Genomic DNA, 18196 nt, shown 5'->3' with positions numbered 1-18196 from the left:
AAATGGAGAACGATTTGCAGACCTGTGCACACTTAACCATCTGGTAATCGGAGGCAGTGCCTTCCCCCACAAAAGGATCCACAAGGCCACATGGAGATCCCCGGACCACATCACAGAGAATCAAATTGACCACATTTGCAACAGCAGAAAGTTCAGGAGATCATGCCAGGATGTGCGGGTCAGGAGAGGGGCAGATGTGGCATCAGACCATCACCTCTTGGTAATGACTGCAAAACTTCGATTGAAAAAGCATTCCACAACCCCCAGTGGAAGAACACGATACAACGTTGGACTTCTTAGGAATAAAGAAGTACAGAGAAGATTTCAGATCAGCCTTACCAACAGATACCAGCAACTACAGGAGCACGACGAAGACACAGACACGGACATAGAGACAAGATGGCAGCACACAAAAAAGTTGTGGAAGGACACCTGTGAAGAAATACTGGGGAAAAAGGAGAAACAACACAAGGAATGGCTCTCCATGGAAACACACCAGAAACTGAAGGAAAGAAAGGAGAAGAAAGACCAATTGAACACAAGTATAAATATAGCCGCAAGCGGCGATGGCGGGCCCGAGCACCTGCGGTGCGGAGACCTGTGACATTTCGGAATCTAACAAAGCAACATGTGCGTGTTGGTGGGCATGTGCATGAGCAACACACATGCCCACCAAATTTGGTCAATTTTCTTGAATGTATGTGTCAACCACAACAGACAACACGCTAGGTGGCGCTATAGAGTCCCTGAGCCACACCCGTGGCCAGAGCTCTGTCCTTGAATAACTATAGCAATAACACACATGCCCACCAAATTTGGTTCATTTTGGTGAATGTATGTGTCAACCACAACAGACAATGCACTAGGTGGCGCTAGAGTCCCTAAGCCACACTCTAGGCCAGAGCTCTGTCTCTGACTAGCGGTAGCATTAACATACAAGCCCACCAAATTTGTTTCATTTTCGTGAATGTATGTGTCAACCACAACAGACAATGCGCTAGGTGGCGCTATAGAGTCCCTGAGCCACACCCGTGGCCAGAGCTCTGTCCTTGAATAACTATAGCAATAACACACATGCCCACCAAATTTGGTTCATTTTGGTGAATGTATGTGTCAACCACAACAGACAATGCACTAGGTGGCGCTAGAGTCCCTAAGCCACACTCTAGGCCATAGCTCTGTCTCTGACTAGCGGTAGCATTAACATACAAGCCCACCAAATTTGTTTCATTTTCGTGAATGTATGTGTCAACCACAACAGACAATGCGCTAGGTGGCGCTATGGAGTCCCTAAACCACACCCGAGGCCAGAGCTCTGTCCTTGAATAACTATAGCAATAACACACATGCCCACCAAATTTGGTTCATTTTGGTGAATGTATGTGTCAACCACAACAGACAATGCACTAGGTGGCACTAGAGTCCCTAAGCCACACTCTAGGCCATAGCTCTGTCTCTGACTAATGGTAGCAATAACACACAAGCCCACGGAATTTGGTTCATTTTCGTGAATATATGAGTCAACCACAATACACAATGCGCTAGGTGGTGCTATAGGGCCCCTAAGCCACACCCTAGGCCAGAGGTCTGTCCCTGACTAGCAATAGCAATAACACACATGCCCACCAAATGTGGTAAATTTTCGTGAATATATGTGTCAACCACAACAGACAACACGCTAGGTGGCGCTAAAGAGTCACTAAGCCACACCCTAGGCCTGAGCTCCTTCTCTGTCTAGCGATAGCAATACGAAAGAAGTCCACTAAATTTGGTTCATTTTCGTGAATGTACACTTCAACCACAACAGACAACACACTAGGTAGCGCTGTAGAGTCCTTAAACCACACCCTAGGCCAGAGCTCTATCTTTCAGTAGCGGCAGCAATAACACACAAAACCACCAAATTTGGTTCATTTTCGTGAATGTACGTGTCAACCACAACACACAATCTGCTAGGTGGCGCTATAGAGTCCCTAAGCCACACCCTAGGCCAGAGCTCTGTCTCTGACTAGCAATAGCAATAACACACAAGCCCACCAAATTTGATTGATTTTCGTGAATGTATGTTTTAACCACAACAGACAACGCACTAGGTGGCGCTATAGAGTCCCTAAGCCACACCCTAGGCCAAAGCTCTGTCTCTGACTAGCGATAGCAATAACACATTTGTCCACCAAATTTGGTTCATTTTCTTGAATGTATGTGTCAACCACAATGAATGTAAATGTCAACCCAAAACAGGTAACACACTAGGTGGCGCTATAGAGTCCTTAAGCCACACCCTCAGCCAGAGCTCTGTCTCTGAATAGCGATGGCAATAACACATTTGCCCACCAAATTTGGTTCATTTTCGTGAATGTATGTTTTAACCACAACAGACAACGCACTAGGTGGCGCTATAGAGTCCCTAAGCCACACCCTAGGCCAAAGCTCTGTCTCTGACTAGCGATAGCAATAACACATTTGTCCACCAAATTTGGTTCAATTTCTTGAATGTATGTGTCAACCACAACAGAAAATGTGCTACTAGGTGGCGCTATAGAGTCCCGAAGCCACACCTTAGGCCAGAGCTCTGTCCCTAACTAGCAGAAGCAATTCCACATGTAGCTGGCAAATTACATCCTATTTATAACCTTTTTTCTGCCTATAACACCAACTTCCTGTTTCGTAATAAGTCGCCATAATTCAAACCTTCGCCATTTCGATATGCTTCGAAAATTCAAAAATCTGTTCGCAATTCCTCTCGGGCAACCCCTCAAGATCCTTTTCATGCTCATATGACATGATTTCGATAAACCGTCTAGGAGAAGTGTTTCAAAATACATGATGTGCAAAAATCATAATCATAATCATAACTCAAATTTGTTTAAGATTCAATATGTAGTGTAAATGTCAAAGTTGTTCAGATTCATACAACACATCTGCATACCAAATTTGGTTCATTTTTGTGCATGCACGTGTCAAACACAACAGACAGCGCGGTAGGTGGCGCTATAGACCCCCTGAGCCACACCCTAGGCCAGGGCTCTGTCTCTGAGCATGAAATGCAATTCTACATATGCCTGCCAAATTACAAGAGTTTTGGAGCATGCCAAGTTGGTGAAACGGCCGCACGGGATAAGAGGAAAAGAGAATAAGAATAATCTGAGCAAAAACAATAGGGCCTTGCACCTACGGTGCAGCCACTTTCAGTGGCCGCACCTCGGTGCTCGGGCCCTAACAAGATCTGCAAAAGTAAGGGCACAGAACAACTACACACAAGCCAATAAAGAGGTGAGGAGAAGTATTAGGAGGGACAAAAGGGATCACATAAACAATCTCGCAAAACAAGCAGAAATGGCGGCAGGTCAAGGCAACCTGAAAGACCTCTATATGATCACTAAAAAGCTGGCAGGCAAATTTCAACAGACAGACAAACCAGTAAAGGACAAACATGGAAATCCACTCACAACATATGAAGACCAGCGAAGAAGATGGGCGGAACACTTTACCGAGCTACTGAATCAACCTATTCCAGCCAAGCCACCAGACATTACACCAGCGGAAACAGCACTGCCAATAAATTCTCATAAGCCTAGCAAAGCGGAGATCAAGAAAGCAATCATGTCCATGAAGGATGGAAAATCTCCAGGACCAGATAGTATACCAGCCGAAGCTATCAAAGCCGACATAAAGACTGCGGTTGATATGCTGCACAGCACAGATATGGGAGGAAGAGAACATTCCCAAAGATTGGAAAGAGGGAATCCTCATTAAAATACCAAAAAAGGGCGATCTTACCAACTGCAGCAATTACAGAGGTATAACTCTGCTTTCAGTTCCGGGTAAAGTTCTCAACCGGATTCTACTGGACAGGATGAGTAAAGCAGTGGACCCCATCCTGCGAGACCAGCAAGCCGGATTCCGGAGCAATAGATCCTGCACGGACCAGATTTGTACTCTCCGCATCATTGTGGAACAATCCATTGAATGGAACTCTGGCCTGTATATAAATTTCATAGACTATGAAAAAGCCTTTGACAGCGTGGACAGGGAGACACTATGGAAGCTACTGCGACATTATGGAATACCAGAGAAGATCATCAGCCTGATCCAAAAAACCTACCAGGGGATGACATGCAAGGTGCTACATGCAGGCCAAGTGTCAGACAGCTTTGAGATCAAGACTGGAGTACGGCAAGGATGCCTCCTATCACCTTTCATGTTTCTACTGGTTATTGACTGGATCATGAGGATCACAACGGCAGGAAAGAAGAACGGCATACAGTGGACCCTGTGGACGCAACTGGATGACATTGACTTTGCAGACGACCTGGCTCTACTGGCACACAGCCACAAACAGATGCAGGAAAAGACCACCAAGCTGGCAGATACATCTCTAGGGGTAGGGTTAAGGATAAATAAGAAGAAGACCAACATAATGAGAATCAACAACTCAACTAACAATCCAATATCAATAGAAGATGAAAATATCCAAGAAGTGGACTCCTTCACCTACCTCGGCAGTATAGTGGATAAACAGGGTGGCACCGACAAGGACGTAGCAGCCAGAATTGGGAAAGCAAGAGCAGCTTTCATCATCCTGAAGAACATTTGGTCCTCTAAGGAAATAGCCATGACAACCAAAGTGAGGATCTTCAATTCCAACATCAAATCTGTCCTTCTCTATGGCTCGGAGACGTGGAGGATGACGAAGAAGACCTTGCAAAGGATCCAAACATTCATTAACAGCTGCCTGAAGAGGATCTTTAGGATTTGGTGGCCAAACAAAATCAGTAATGAGGAACTCTGGAGGAAAGGGAAGCAGGAGCCAGTGGAGAAACAAATACTACGAAGAAAGTGGGGTTGGATCGGGCACACCCTTAGGAAACCAGCAAATAGCATCACACGCCAAGCCTTGACCTGGAACCCACAGGGGAAGCGGAAGAGGGGACGGCCTAAAAACACCTGGAGGCGGGACTCCGAGGCAGAACTGAAGAGGTTGGGAACCAGCTGGGGAGAGGCAGAAAGGACAGCCCAAAACCGTGTTGGATGGAGAAAAGTTGTAGATGGCCTTTGCTCCATTGGGAGCGATGGGCCTAAGTAAGTAAGTAAATAATCTGAATTGCACACAAACTGAATTGCAATGTGACCCAAGAATCACCTGGGTAACCCATCCCATCCCATTATACTGGATCTCTGTCCACCTGAAGCATTAAAACATAGTTTATCACAAGCCAGCCCCGTAAAGAGATTTGAACCCAGGTCTCAGGAGTGAAAGGCAATGTTCAACTAGAAAAGGTTCCAAAAGGTACAAATGAGGACATCTAGTGGCAAAAGGTAGTAACTGCAACCAAAAAGTCCCTGGTTCCTGACTGTATGTTACGGAACCGGTAATTCAACACGTACGTCTTCGTTTTGAGAGCATGAACCATCAGATGGTTATGACCGTAAATGCCTTGCCATTTACTGGAAGAAGAATACTGTGGTGAAACCATGGAAATATGCTGCATTTTTTGGACAAACTATCCTCTGTGGGTTTATTGCCAAGTAGTGGTCTATCGTCACATTAATTCAAAGGTGATCTTCACATCAATGTTAATTTAAACAAAACAATGTTTGGGTTCATGACAGCAGTGTAACAGATAATTGATAATTCTTTCAAGTGATTCAACAGTAAATGCCATTTAGTGAGCTTAAGCCTACTATATCATGCTATGCTATATCAGTTGCCACTGTATCCTCCATGAAGAGTGGAACACATGCTTCTAGCAATCACTCTGGTAAAATAAATTAAACAATAGCGCCGTTTATATTGTGAAGTTGAAACTGAAGCTGTGGCCTTACCATAACTTTCATTACCTGCATCAACAGCCACCAAATTTGCCTGATTTGTTCCATAACCTAACCTATGTTTATCTGAAAACATTTTACTTCACTTTCCAACACAGCAATATCTGATTGTGGCCAGACAGAAATGAAAGATGTACTATCATTAAAATAAATATGGGACTGTTGGGTTTGTTATTCATGGTAGAACAGGTATTTAGACTGACTACTTTATATAATTTCATGAAAAGAGTCTGGGTACCCTCCACTGGGGAATGTTTTGTAATAGACATACAGTACACTTTGCATTGTCTTTTGAGGTATTTGCCCAGCCTAACCAGTCACATCGATCAGGGATAGCTAACGTAATTTCCTCACTTCACCTAACCTTTACAAACTGAAAATAAACTGCATCAGCATTCAGGCTATAATGTGTTTTCCTTTGCTGTATAAATGTGCACATTCTTACAGCTACAGATTTTTTCATATTCAGTATATGTATGCAGGCACAGGTTTACCACAGCCACTTTCCCCACACCCCCCTTGTTGCTGATTGGCACATTGGGAAAAGCCAGACTAGTATCTCTGTGAAATGAAAATGAGTCAGTGGACACAGGCGGGCATGGCCAGGGTAGTTGCAAAACAGGTTGACACATGCTTTACCTGAAACTCAAAGCTGTTTATGAACAGGATATTAATGGGGGAAATCCAGTAGGCCTATTTCACCAATGCTTTTGTTAATGGCTCAGATATAAAAGATTGAAAAAAAAAATAGTAACAGTCTACAATGACTGCACACTATTAGACTCTGACAGTTCCTTCTTTACTGTAAGTATCATCAGTAAACCTTGTAAAGCACATACTATGTGTGTTATATATACATGTTATACATTGTCTGTTCGTAGTAAATAAGTCTATGTCTAAAATATGTTCGAATTAGTTTTTAATACTTAATAAATGATACAATAATATTTTAAACTCATGCACTAATGATGGACATCATTTATTTATTCAGTATTCCTTGCCAACACAAATGCACCTTTAACTACTGTATGTATCCATGACAATGAGTTTGGAATGACTCTGAGCCCTGAGTTGTATGGCAGGCACATCAAAAGATGAGAATGATAAGGTAGGTTACGCATGGTGACATGACACAAACTATAACAAAAGTGGAACTAAGCTGAGTGCAGTTTCAATAGCGTGCCTGCCGTTTGCCGGGACCAGCACATTTTGTCAAGGGATCACCCAACACGTCAGTAAGGTATTTCAATTTTATGTCTAAACCACTTCACACTTTTCAGAACATTTAGGAGCAAGACTTAACTTCATAAAATGAATCTCCAAAATACAGAAGTTCAAAACAAACAAACAACAACAACAACAAAAAAACAATCAAGGGCTGTCAAAAGTAGTCAAAAGCAAAAACAGTTCTATGGTTATGCTGTTTGTAAATTCTATTTCTTTCCATTATACCAGTTTCATTATACGTAATACAGATATTATTCTTCACTGTATAGGTCAAATGGCCTGCCTGTTACATGTTCTGTTCTTGGTGAGCTTTCTGTCCTGGAGAACTTTATCACTGGTTAGTATCACGAAACCTCAAAGGAAAATGTGATTTCAATGTTTTGTTTGAGGTTATATGATTTAATGACTGCTATCATTAGATGTACAAACATAATGAACAGACAACCCCTATTTTTCAGCCTCAGCCCAGGGTTCAAGGTGAGTTAAAGTATTAAGCCAAAGCATAATGGTTGTGATGTTGCATTTGATACTTGTCATGTGTCCAGTCCTAGAGATGACATGTTAATTAAGCATGGACATAGATTTGGGGGACCGAAGGACGTGTCCACACCAATATCAAATGACGACTGAAATGTCCCCACCAATATTCAGGTTGAAACAAACAAAGCGCCTTGTGCAGTAGGATATACAAAGGGTTAAATAATTTCCCACTTTGGTATTGCCTCACTGTAATGTCTTTGGGACAGGTCTAATTTTTGATCGGCTTAGCTCCCAGTTTGCTCTTGATTCTACATTTTTGGCTTCCCTATGGCTGTCAATTTGAGGATGTCGGGCAAGAAAAGAAATTGACGCACTTTTGAGTAGGCTACTTCTCTGAGTAATTAGCAAACTTATACTGCAGTGCAGTATTATCTATTGAGTAGGCCTATCTGTGACAGTCTCACTTCATGTGATCATCGCCATTAGTATACTATCATCAGTGGTCCTTAGGTAGGCCTTTGGGTTAGGTTTATGGAAGTGGTATGCCTATGGTTTAGGTTTATGGAAGTGGTAGGCCTACGGTTTAGGCTTATGGAAGTGTTCTGTTGATTGGCTTATTTTGAGCCAAATTTACTGTTAATATTTTTGTGGTCTGAGCAGGAGATATCCCACACTAAATTGATTGATACTTCCAAGTACCCCTGTCTGCAGTATAAAAATGATTACGCTTTTACGCCACTCCAGTTCCTCAATGTCCCTCTGCTCTGTATCAGGCTTGCGTAACCTTCCTCCTACAAGAGAGAACAGCCACCCACATCTTTGATTGACCTTTGAGTTTTGGTCATCTGATTGCCATTTGGATTAGCAAATAATTAGCCATTTTGTACTGCAGTGCACCCCCACCAAAGCTCAAACCAAACCTACGCATTTGCACAAGGCGGATGAAAATGAGCTGTTAGCTATAATCTGGTAAAAGTCATCTCTTTACTGTATGTAACTAATGAACCTTGTACATGGTCCCTGCTTTAAATAAACCAAATAAACTAAACTAAACTAAACTAAACAATTGCATTGTGACCCAAGAATCATCTTGGATACCAGGGGATTCCCATCCCCAGTGCCGGTTCAGACCTCCATGGGGCCCTAGGCAAAATCCTGCTAAGGGGCCCTCCTTACTACCTGAACTCTGAGGGCCAAAATATAGGCTAACCATTTAAATATATATATATATATATATATATATATATATATATATATATTTAATGTATATTATGTGACATAACAGTGCTCCTAATACAATCATTCCAAAACAGAAATTACCAAATATAATGTTTTTCCCCATAAAGGACCTTCACAGCAAATGTAAATATAATGTAGGCTATAAATAGGCAATAAAACTACGGTTTTGATACTCAGAAATGTGTGGTTTGACACGTGAAGTTATGCAGTTCTTTTTTGTAAGAGTCTAGACCGTTCTTCACCTGTGTGTCTATAGGCTACGAGCCAAAGACATAGCTACTGAACTGGCTCCCCTGATTCCCTTCAATATTTTTTCAAACATAGACTATTTTAAACAATAATTGTTATACTTCATATGTCTAATTTACGATATGTATCTATTGCCCATGTGGCACAGCGAATCAAAGTTAATAGGCCTAAAGGCTACTTTCCATTTTGCATACGTTCAATTGTAGGGTATCTAAACCAACTAAAGCTCGACTAAAATATTGTAAACCCATTTATTTAAAATTTATAGTATGGGAAGAGTGAAATCACAGATTCGTTTCGACCTGTTCTCGCATGTGTCTGCTGAAAAACTGTTTCATCCCGAGCTGCACGTAATTATGAGCGCATTTAAAGAAGCGGGTTTTTATCTTCTTCTTTTAATGTAGCCAGTCGCCGCATTCAAAAACGGTACGTGGGATTATACATTATCACAACTTTGCCATGACTGGGAAAGGCTGGCAAGCAAACCGCAGACAGATTCACTTCAGATTCAGGCGATTCACTTCCTTGTGTGGTCGACCTACAGTAAGCTAGGTCAGCAACACGCGCTGGAGAGATGTGTGTAGACATCAAACCATGAGACGAACGCAAGTTTACCCGACTGCTGTTCCTGCTTTTCATTCTCGTTAAGTTTCTTCTTTTTTCCGATTCACGTTCATCTTCTTGTAATGTAGCTTATGAAACACTGTCGCTGTGTCTGCATATACCAACCTGTCTGTCACTAACTTGGCTCAAGGGAAGACAGAGGAGGGGGCCTTCATTTACTTGCGGGGCCCTAGGCAACTTGCGTAGTGTGCGTATAGGGAGAACCGGCCCTGCCCATCCCAACCTACTCTCTGTATCCCCATCCACTATCTGCTATAGGACAGTTATGTCACCAAACCGGTAATTCAACACTTACAGTATGTCCCAGTTTGGAGGGCATGAATCATCAGCTAACTATGGCAGGAAATACCTTGCTATTTACTGGAAAAAGAAGAATTATACTTTAAGGAAATTGTGAATAATGGAAGGAAACTGTTAGCATTTTTTACCATACCATCTTCTACATGATGTTCTGCAAATGTTATGATCAGTCAAATGTTTAAATGCTTCTGAGTTTTATGAACGGATTGTATGCAAATCAATGGTCAATTCAGACCGTTTCGGCCGTGATCATTTTTAAATTCCTGTTTGGAATAGAATAAATGTATTAATTAAATGTTTCAGTGGTCAATCCAGACGGTTTTTGGATCAGTTTTAAATCAGCTTTATAGGCCCGGTTTGCATTTGCAAACAAGGAATTTCACTCCGGTTAATCTTTGCTCTCAAGTACAACACTCAACAATAACATAAAACGAATGAGAATAAGCATACAGAACAAGTGGGGCTATGCATAAAAACAAATACAGTTTGTGTATTTGCAAATAAATAGATACTATAGGGTGGGATAGGGTAATGCAGTTGTCTGGAGCGGTTGCGGCAGTCCCGCGGAAGGTGCAGCAAATGTCTAGACGACTGCCATATTTGCATTACAGTCTAACCCCATACATTACTGTGGGAGATTCTTTGTCTCTGGTGTGTAGGCCTACCCTTATATTTTGTTAGGGTTAGTGAGAAACAAGAACTATTAAATCTAACAACGTAAGTTTCGTAAACAAAAAACACACCTGAGCTCATCTATACTACCTGTCTGCCAGACACTTACACTACTTTGCATTTTTCTCACTCCAAGCTGACGTTATGAAATTGCTGCTCTCGCTATGAATGAATGGAATGTTCGTGTTGGATAATTCAGTGCAATATGAGGAGGGTGACTACTAGCGTTAAAAGATTTGAGTGGGGTTGTGCTACCCCCACTCGTGATGACTCATGGAATACCTCTCGTCCAATCAGAAATTAATAGTTGGACTGGATCTAACTGCTCTAACTGTTACTGTATAACATGGTGTTATCCTTACAGAATCAAATGGAAATCTGGATATCACAGAGATAAATAAAGGTATAAAAGCTAAATAAAAAATACATGAACACAAGAAAAACACTTGTAGCACAGTAACATATTGAATAACATCGGAAATTAACTGAAATTCCTATCATTTTGACCAGATTTACACCTTGTTGAAGGGGACATCAAGACAGTGAGTTAATCATTTTATATATATGTGTGTGTGTGTGTGTGTCTGTCTGTCTGTGTGTCTGTGTGTGTGTGTGTGTGTGTGGGGGGGGGGGGGGTGCATTGACCTAAAATGACAGTTCTGTATGGTCTTCAGACAAGGCAGAAGAGGTCCATTAGAGGTGAACAGTACCGCTGGCCATTGCCTGTCTCATATGATTTCGGATTCTTGTTGGGTAAACACATCAATAAAACACACACAAGATGACCTGCTTCCTGCACTTTTTTTTCTCTCTAAATGTGTTCAACTTTGTGTTAACATTCAGACATGAATGCCAAAGGAGTCATCCTCAAAGCCTTTGAGCAATTCAGGCTCAAGACCTGCATTGATTTTCAGCCCCGGCAAGGGTCTGAACAATATGTTACACTGAAGTGGGGTCTAGGGTAGGTCCTTACATATTTGTTTGCATAACATGGTTTATAAATATGCCACTCACCACACGTGCCATTTTTCATATTATATGCCATATTGCACACTGTGTAGACCATTCCATATAATAATTTAATAGCATATTATGATGCAGATGCTGGTCTGAGGTAGGAAGACAGCCTAAAATGGAACAGGAACTCGCCCTCGGCTCTGGCTGTGATAATGTGGGAACCGTAGAGCATGAACTCATGCACACTTTGGGCTTCTGGCATGAGCAGTCAAGATATGACCGTGACAGTTACATCTCAATCAACTGGGAAAACATCGAAGAAGGTCAGTAATACAGTAGATCCATATTTAATTGGGATTTTACAACATAAGAGATTAACAACATAAACAACATAAGTCACACAATACTGTAGATTGATTTCCATCTTAAGTCATTTTAGGTTCGAGGCTTCAGCAATATCATTTCATTATTTTCAGGGGAGGAGAGCCAATTTGAAATTAGCACCAATACCACAAACAGCACCATGGACACCCCATATGACTACTTCTCAGTCATGCACTACCCCAAAGATGCCTTCACCAATGGCAACGGATTAACCATCATCACAAAACTACCTGAGTTCCAAGATGTGATTGGACAGAGACTGGATATGAGTCATTATGATGTAGAAGAGCTCAACAAGTTCTATAGATGCAGTAAGTTATGTGTGTCACTATACATTTGCTCCTCATCAAATTTGAGAGATCATCTTGAAACGCTTGTGCTTGATGGAAACATTCAGAGTTAGATATAATAAAATGAAACAAAAGATTGATTACTGCAAAACACTATGCTCACAGATGAGTCCATCTCCTTCCTGGACCACTGCAGCTTTGATGATGACGAGAGCATGTGTGACATGAGGGTGTGCTTCAGAAGATCACAAGGATGGAAAAGAGAGAGACGAGTAGCGGGAGGTCCACAGTCTGACCACACACACCTGGACATGGACTCCCAGGGTGAGATGTCTGGGCTAATCCATGTAGCCTATTGTAAATTTCCTGCAAACTGTATGTAAATGAGCCACTTCTTATCATATGTGAGATCACACATGAAAACCAATCAGAAGCAATACATTGTCATGGTATTATTAACTGATTATTCTGAAACAATGGTTTCAGTCCTTAAAGAGGAACTATGCAGGTTTGCCGATTTCTTCGCTGTTTTCTCGTTTTACGCTTACATGTTTTTCTGCAGAGCTTCCCCTACAGCTTTAGCGTGTATATTTTACAACACTCCTCAATCGGTCAGTCTGCCTTTTCATGAGCATGAACGCGAAACTCTCTGTTTGTCATGCCACTGGCCCGGTGGCACAAACTTGCAAGCGTGGTTTTCCACTCACAGGCGCTGGGGGGATTTGAGACAGACATTATTCAACCCGGAATAAGTCAAATAACCATTCCAATGACTCCAAAGCTGATCAGTTATGGTAAATTAAGCTAAAAAACTTGAATAGCTCACCTTTAAATAATCTTTGCGTTCAATGCCATTTTATAATCCAGCCATGGCCTACTGGTTAGAGCTTGGGGCTTGTAACTGGAGAGTTGCAGGTTTGATCCCCGACCAGTAGGGAACATGTGGCTGGGAGAAGTGTTTGAGCACTGCTCTCCAATGCCCACATCCACGGCTTAAGTGCCCTTGGGCAAGGCACCTAACCCCTCACTGCTCCCCAGCAGCTCACAGCTAGCTAGGCAGCTCACTGCTCTGGGTTAGTGTGTGTTTCACCTCATTTTGTGTTCACTGTGTGCTCACTAATTCTCGGATGGGATAAATGCAGAGTTCAAATTTCATACAGAAGTATACTTGACCATAGAAACCTGATTTACTGGACCCTTCACATTGATGACTTTGCGTTCTATATTACTGTGCAAAAACAAATTGATGCAAAAGTTAAACCTGTGTGTGTAGGCCTAGAGTTGCAGCCGCTCGCCTTTAAGGTCTTCTTGTTTAAACATCTCATATTCAAAACAGAGTATATACAGTATTGTTTGTAGCTATTCTATTACATTTGTGTGTTCATTCTGTATTTTCAGGCACAGGCTTCTTCATGCACTTCAGCACCAAGAGAGGCAGAGTGGAACATTCAGCCAGACTACAAACCAGGAGGATGACCCCCAGAAGAAGCTGCAAGGTCCAGTGCCTTGAGTTATTCTACTACCACAGTGGGAGTTGGTCTGACCAACTCAACATCTGGATAAGAGAGTTTGATGGTGTTGATGACGTGAAGGGGACTCGCAGACTTATGAGTCGGATACAAGGTACTTAGTTCTGGATAACAGAACTTTAATCCATACAGGTCTGAATGAAATGCAAAATGCCTTTGCAAATGCAGTAATTGCTTTTACTCTTAACCACAAACTACAGCGTGCAGGTATTACTGTGCCATTGCTATTTTGAGATTTTCTATGAGACATGCTGTAGTTCACTTCTTTCACTTCCAGGTTCTTCAGCCGACTACTGGCAGCTCCATCATGTTCCTCTGAACGCCACAAAGAGCTTCCAGGTGGAGTTTGAGGCCATAAAAGGAGGGGGGTCCTCCAAAGGTGGCTTCTCTGTGGATGACATCAACCTGTCAGAAACGGAATGCCCCCATCACACATGGCAGATCAATAACTTTGAGGAAAAATTAAACATTAGTGCGAACAACTCATTTATTTTCAGCCCAAAGTACTACTCTGAAGATGGATATAGGTACCAGATATTGATACGACTGAACAAAGATTATTTTGGAGTATTTGTACGACTAGTTTCAGGGATCAATGACTATACACTGCAGTGGCCTTGTGACTCAAGGCAAGTAACTGTTACTTTACTGGACCAGAACCCTCACATTCAAAAGCGTATGTCCAAACAAAGAAGTATAACTACAAGTTCATCACAAGACCTTGAAGGTGAGCTCAATTTGGGAGCAATGATCTTAAAACTCAGTAATGAAACTTGTTCTTCACACAAACATCAAAACCAAAAAGTGAATATTCTCTCCCCCACAAATCCAGAATTCTTTCATAGGCCAAGAAAATATGGAACTCTGCAAACAGATGACAGCTCAGAAGATGTTTATGCTAATGACGGCACAGGTGATAGCGCTTTCATGTCTGCTACTATTCTCAAATCCAGAACATTTCTGAAAGGAGGGAACGTTTTCTTCCTCATCTCTATACAAGGTTGGTTTTGGTCAAATTTTTGGTCTCAATAACAAAGACTGGTTTGGTCTTGGCTAAGAGAAATCTCTAGTGAGGGAAATGATGTCTAGAGTAATTTAAAATAACACTGTTAAAATGTTTTCTGTGCTTGTGTGATCTTTGTAATCATTCTTTGCTTACCATGTTGATTGACATGCACTGTACTGTATATGTAAATTCCACAAGCAATAGTTGATGTATTTGTTTGTAGACATCTCCAAATTAAGCTACCTGAACTCACTTCCATGCCCCAACATCTCAGTGAAGAACTTACCTGTGCAAAACGATGATGATGATGATGATTATGATGATGATGATGAAGTCCCGTGTACAACTCTGTAAGATCAAACAAACTGGCATTTGATGAAATTAGTACCTTTTGACTGTAACGTGCCAATGAACTGAATCATGTTCAATGTAAAGAATACATGTGATGAACAGGTAATTTAGAGGACAGCATGTGTGTACAGTATTTTTATGACAGGCCCATTTGTAACTGCTGTAGGGGACTAGGAACTTGGGTCCTTTGCTTGAAAAAGTTATTTACGGTAGATGCTCAATCTTGTGTTAAACTCCCATACAGGTCCTTTCTTTATACTCTATACCCTGGCACCACCCCCAGGACAACTGCATCAACCACCAGGTATGACACTAAAACATTTTATATTGTAATACCTATTGTGTTGTGACGCCCCTCTCACACTACGGGCCGCTTGCTGTTTTCCATTGTGGCCGAACGGGCAGGTAGCCGACTTGCAATGGGGAGACTAATTAAGGGATATCGGCCTCCCCTGGCGCTGGTGTAGGCATGTAAGCCATCATCATCCTTTGTATCGCTCTCTCTCTCTGTCCTTCCATCATACCTAGACATATTTTGGACACCCCGCACTGCACACCACTTCTACTCACTTACATATGACCGACATGCATCCATACACTTAATTTCCACCCCCCTAGACATTTTCTTTATTCTAGCTTACTTTAGATAAATATGATTTATGATGGGAATCTGTCTGGAATGTGATTGGAATCCGTCTCTTCTGTATTGTGCCGTGAGCCGGCTATAACACTATTCACACTACTTTGTGTCACAATGGGCATTTTTAAATTTTTAAATTTTTAATTAAACCTCAGAAATGTGTTTATCTTTCATCTCCACAGAGAACATTTCGTCATAACCTCAGGCAACCCTGAGGTAACACCTCCTGACAAGTAAGTGATCCAATGCATTCTGGAGTATTACGTGGTGAAACAATGATGTTGAATGTAATGGATAAATGTTAATTCATAATCGTGTAATTATTTATACTGAACTGTATAACAATATTTGTGCATTGATGATTGTACAGGATGTTTGTAACTTAGCTTTTCTGTAACATTAACAATGGTTATAGTGAAGTAACTTATGACCAAGGGACCAGGGCTGCCTGAGAAAGGCTGTTTATGGTACTGTAGATATTCAGTGCTTTGTCATGCTTCCATGAAGGTCTTTCGTAATAATGAAACTATTTTGATACCTACGTATGCTCCCTAGCACTACCCTCAGTCCAGCTACCGCAAGAACTGGGTATGCCACTGAAATGCCTATCCACACTATTTTCTTTCACTATTAATGTTTATCAAATTTTCATTGAACCTCAATAATGTATATTTATCATTCATCTCCACAGAGATCACCAAGTCAAGACTACAGGCAATGCTGACAGGTAAGTGACCCAATGGATTCTGATTCCTGTGGAACCTTATTTACCAAAAGCACACCAACATACCACCTCACCAAACCAACTTAATTCAGTGAGAGCCTCCAATATGCAATATGATTCCAATAAGTTCAAATATAAAGTGATAAAAACAACCCTAGAGAAGAACAGTTTGGGAGCTAATCAATTGATGTGATTGAATTGATGTTGATATTACATTGTACATCATCTCTTTTCCACAGATCTGGGGTGTTTTCAACCAAGACTGATGTCTCCCCATGGGTTGTAGTTACAGTTGTGCTGTCCTTGATCATTATTATCTGCATTATCTTGGGTGTGATGTATAAAAAAGGCCGTTCTAATATATACACACATAGCATTTCTTTTCAAAACTTGTTGCTTGAACAAGAACATCAAACAATATAGGAAAAGCTTCACATTAGGAAAAAAAGAGCATACCTTTTCAAGACACCCCCACTGCCCTTGTTTGTACTTCATCTTCTTTTATTCCTGCAAGATTGTAAATAAATTATTTATTTGAAGAGATTTCTATTGTTCTACCTACAGTACGCTGCACGGCTATATGTTGTTTAAAGTGTTTACTAAATCATTTTTGAGGTTGCACTCCCCAGAAATCTTCAGATTTTCTTTATGGTGTGTGTGTGTGAGAGAGAGAGAGAGAGAGAGAGAGAGAGAGAGAGAGAGAGAGAGAGAGAGAGAGAGAGAGAGAGAGAAGCCAGCCAAGACTGACACATTCCTGAAAGACTCTACTCACTACTTACAGTATGTGAGAAGAATATACATGTATTGGCACTTACGTGTATATTTGAAATGTACATTTTTCTTTATCATGACGGCAAATACCACCATCACCTGTTCCCAGTGGACAGACAGAAGTGGCTTTATCAATGGATATTTTATTATGTTGAAAGAAGATGGTGGTCTCAGACCCACTTGGCTTCTGAATGCCTATTTGAAACAAACACCATGCAGAATGATTCAAGCAATATGACACAAGTGGGAATGGGGTTGGTAAAGGATATTGCCACGGCTGTAATTCGGCCGTAGCTACGAGGACAAAGGCAATTAAAGGGAACTAATTGGGATTGTCAAAGTTTTTTTTTTCTTCTTCTTTTTTCCCCTTCATCTTCTTCCTGAAGTTTTGGTCAACGATTCCCGGGACACCATAACACCGGGGCATATGAAACTTGGTGGGCATATAGCCCCAGTAGACTTTTACAGAAACATTTCATTTGGTCCCCGGTTGCCACTCCACTCCTGCACTTCTCACAGACAGATAAGCACACATACACAAAAGCAAGCACAAGCAGTTACACACTCATTTACATACATAAAAGTTGCAGTAGGGGATGAAGTAGAAAAAAACTGACATTTTTAAGGAGAGAATGTGCAGGACTGAGTGACGGTCATATTTCGTACCGCATTGCAGTACATCTAAGAAAATGACGCTGTCTGCCATATGGCTTAATTCGCGAGTTAGTTCATTTCTCTCGCTGACACTTTTTATGAATGAACGGACTGTTGGTGTAGTTTTAACAGTTACAATGTATCCTTCACCCAGTGATTAGGCCTACTAACTGCAGTTAAATGTCTTAAGTGGTGTTGTGCTGGCATATCGCCACACATGATGGCTCATAGAATGCCTCTTGCCCAATCAAAAATGAACAGATTGCT

General features: G+C 41.5%; 1 protein-coding gene across 3 annotated transcripts; it reads left to right on the top strand.

The window, feature by feature from the left end:
• The first annotated feature begins 6428 nt into the window (after nucleotides 1–6428).
• Nucleotides 6429–17041, top strand: LOC134082917 (meprin A subunit beta-like). Of its 3 annotated transcripts, none has more exons than XR_009939673.1 (20): nucleotides 6429–6636; nucleotides 6824–7072; nucleotides 7329–7396; nucleotides 7518–7536; nucleotides 10988–11026; nucleotides 11134–11165; nucleotides 11298–11376; nucleotides 11467–11584; nucleotides 11725–11903; nucleotides 12057–12275; nucleotides 12420–12578; nucleotides 13653–13877; nucleotides 14061–14510; nucleotides 14616–14783; nucleotides 15013–15139; nucleotides 15385–15444; nucleotides 15550–15611; nucleotides 15963–16013; nucleotides 16336–16368; nucleotides 16472–16507. XR_009939673.1 is itself a non-coding variant. In XM_062538961.1 (20 exons), the coding sequence occupies exons 3-20, from the start codon at nucleotides 7334–7336 to the stop codon at nucleotides 16925–16927; spliced, it is 2241 nt and encodes a 746-aa protein (XP_062394945.1). In that variant the 5' UTR covers nucleotides 6429–6636; nucleotides 6824–7072; nucleotides 7329–7333; the 3' UTR covers nucleotides 16928–17041. The 3 variants fall into 3 exon arrangements, 2 of the variants coding, with proteins under 2 accessions (XP_062394945.1, XP_062394947.1); XM_062538961.1 differs by lacking the exon at nucleotides 15550–15611 and adding an exon at nucleotides 16744–17041; XM_062538963.1 differs by lacking the exons at nucleotides 6429–6636; nucleotides 6824–7072; nucleotides 7329–7396; ... (1 more) ...; nucleotides 11298–11376; nucleotides 15550–15611 and adding an exon at nucleotides 16744–17041 and having other exon boundaries at nucleotides 9008–11026.
• Nucleotides 17042–18196: the final 1155 nt, after the last annotated feature.

Source organism: Sardina pilchardus, chromosome 6, assembly GCF_963854185.1.
Source record: "Sardina pilchardus chromosome 6, fSarPil1.1, whole genome shotgun sequence".
NCBI lineage: Eukaryota > Metazoa > Chordata > Actinopteri > Clupeiformes > Clupeidae > Sardina > Sardina pilchardus.
This window is presented reverse-complemented; position numbering and strand designations above follow the sequence as displayed.

Coding starts and splice junctions, on each gene's coding strand:
- LOC134082917 (XM_062538961.1), top strand. CDS start 7,334: ATGGCCTGCCTGTTACATGTTCTGTTCTTGGTGAGCTTTCTGTCCTGG. Junction 15,445..15,962: donor ACAACTGCATCAACCACCAG/GTATGACACTAA, acceptor TCATCTCCACAG/AGAACATTTCGTCATAACCT. Junction 16,508..16,743: donor ACTACAGGCAATGCTGACAG/GTAAGTGACCCA, acceptor TCTTTTCCACAG/ATCTGGGGTGTTTTCAACCA.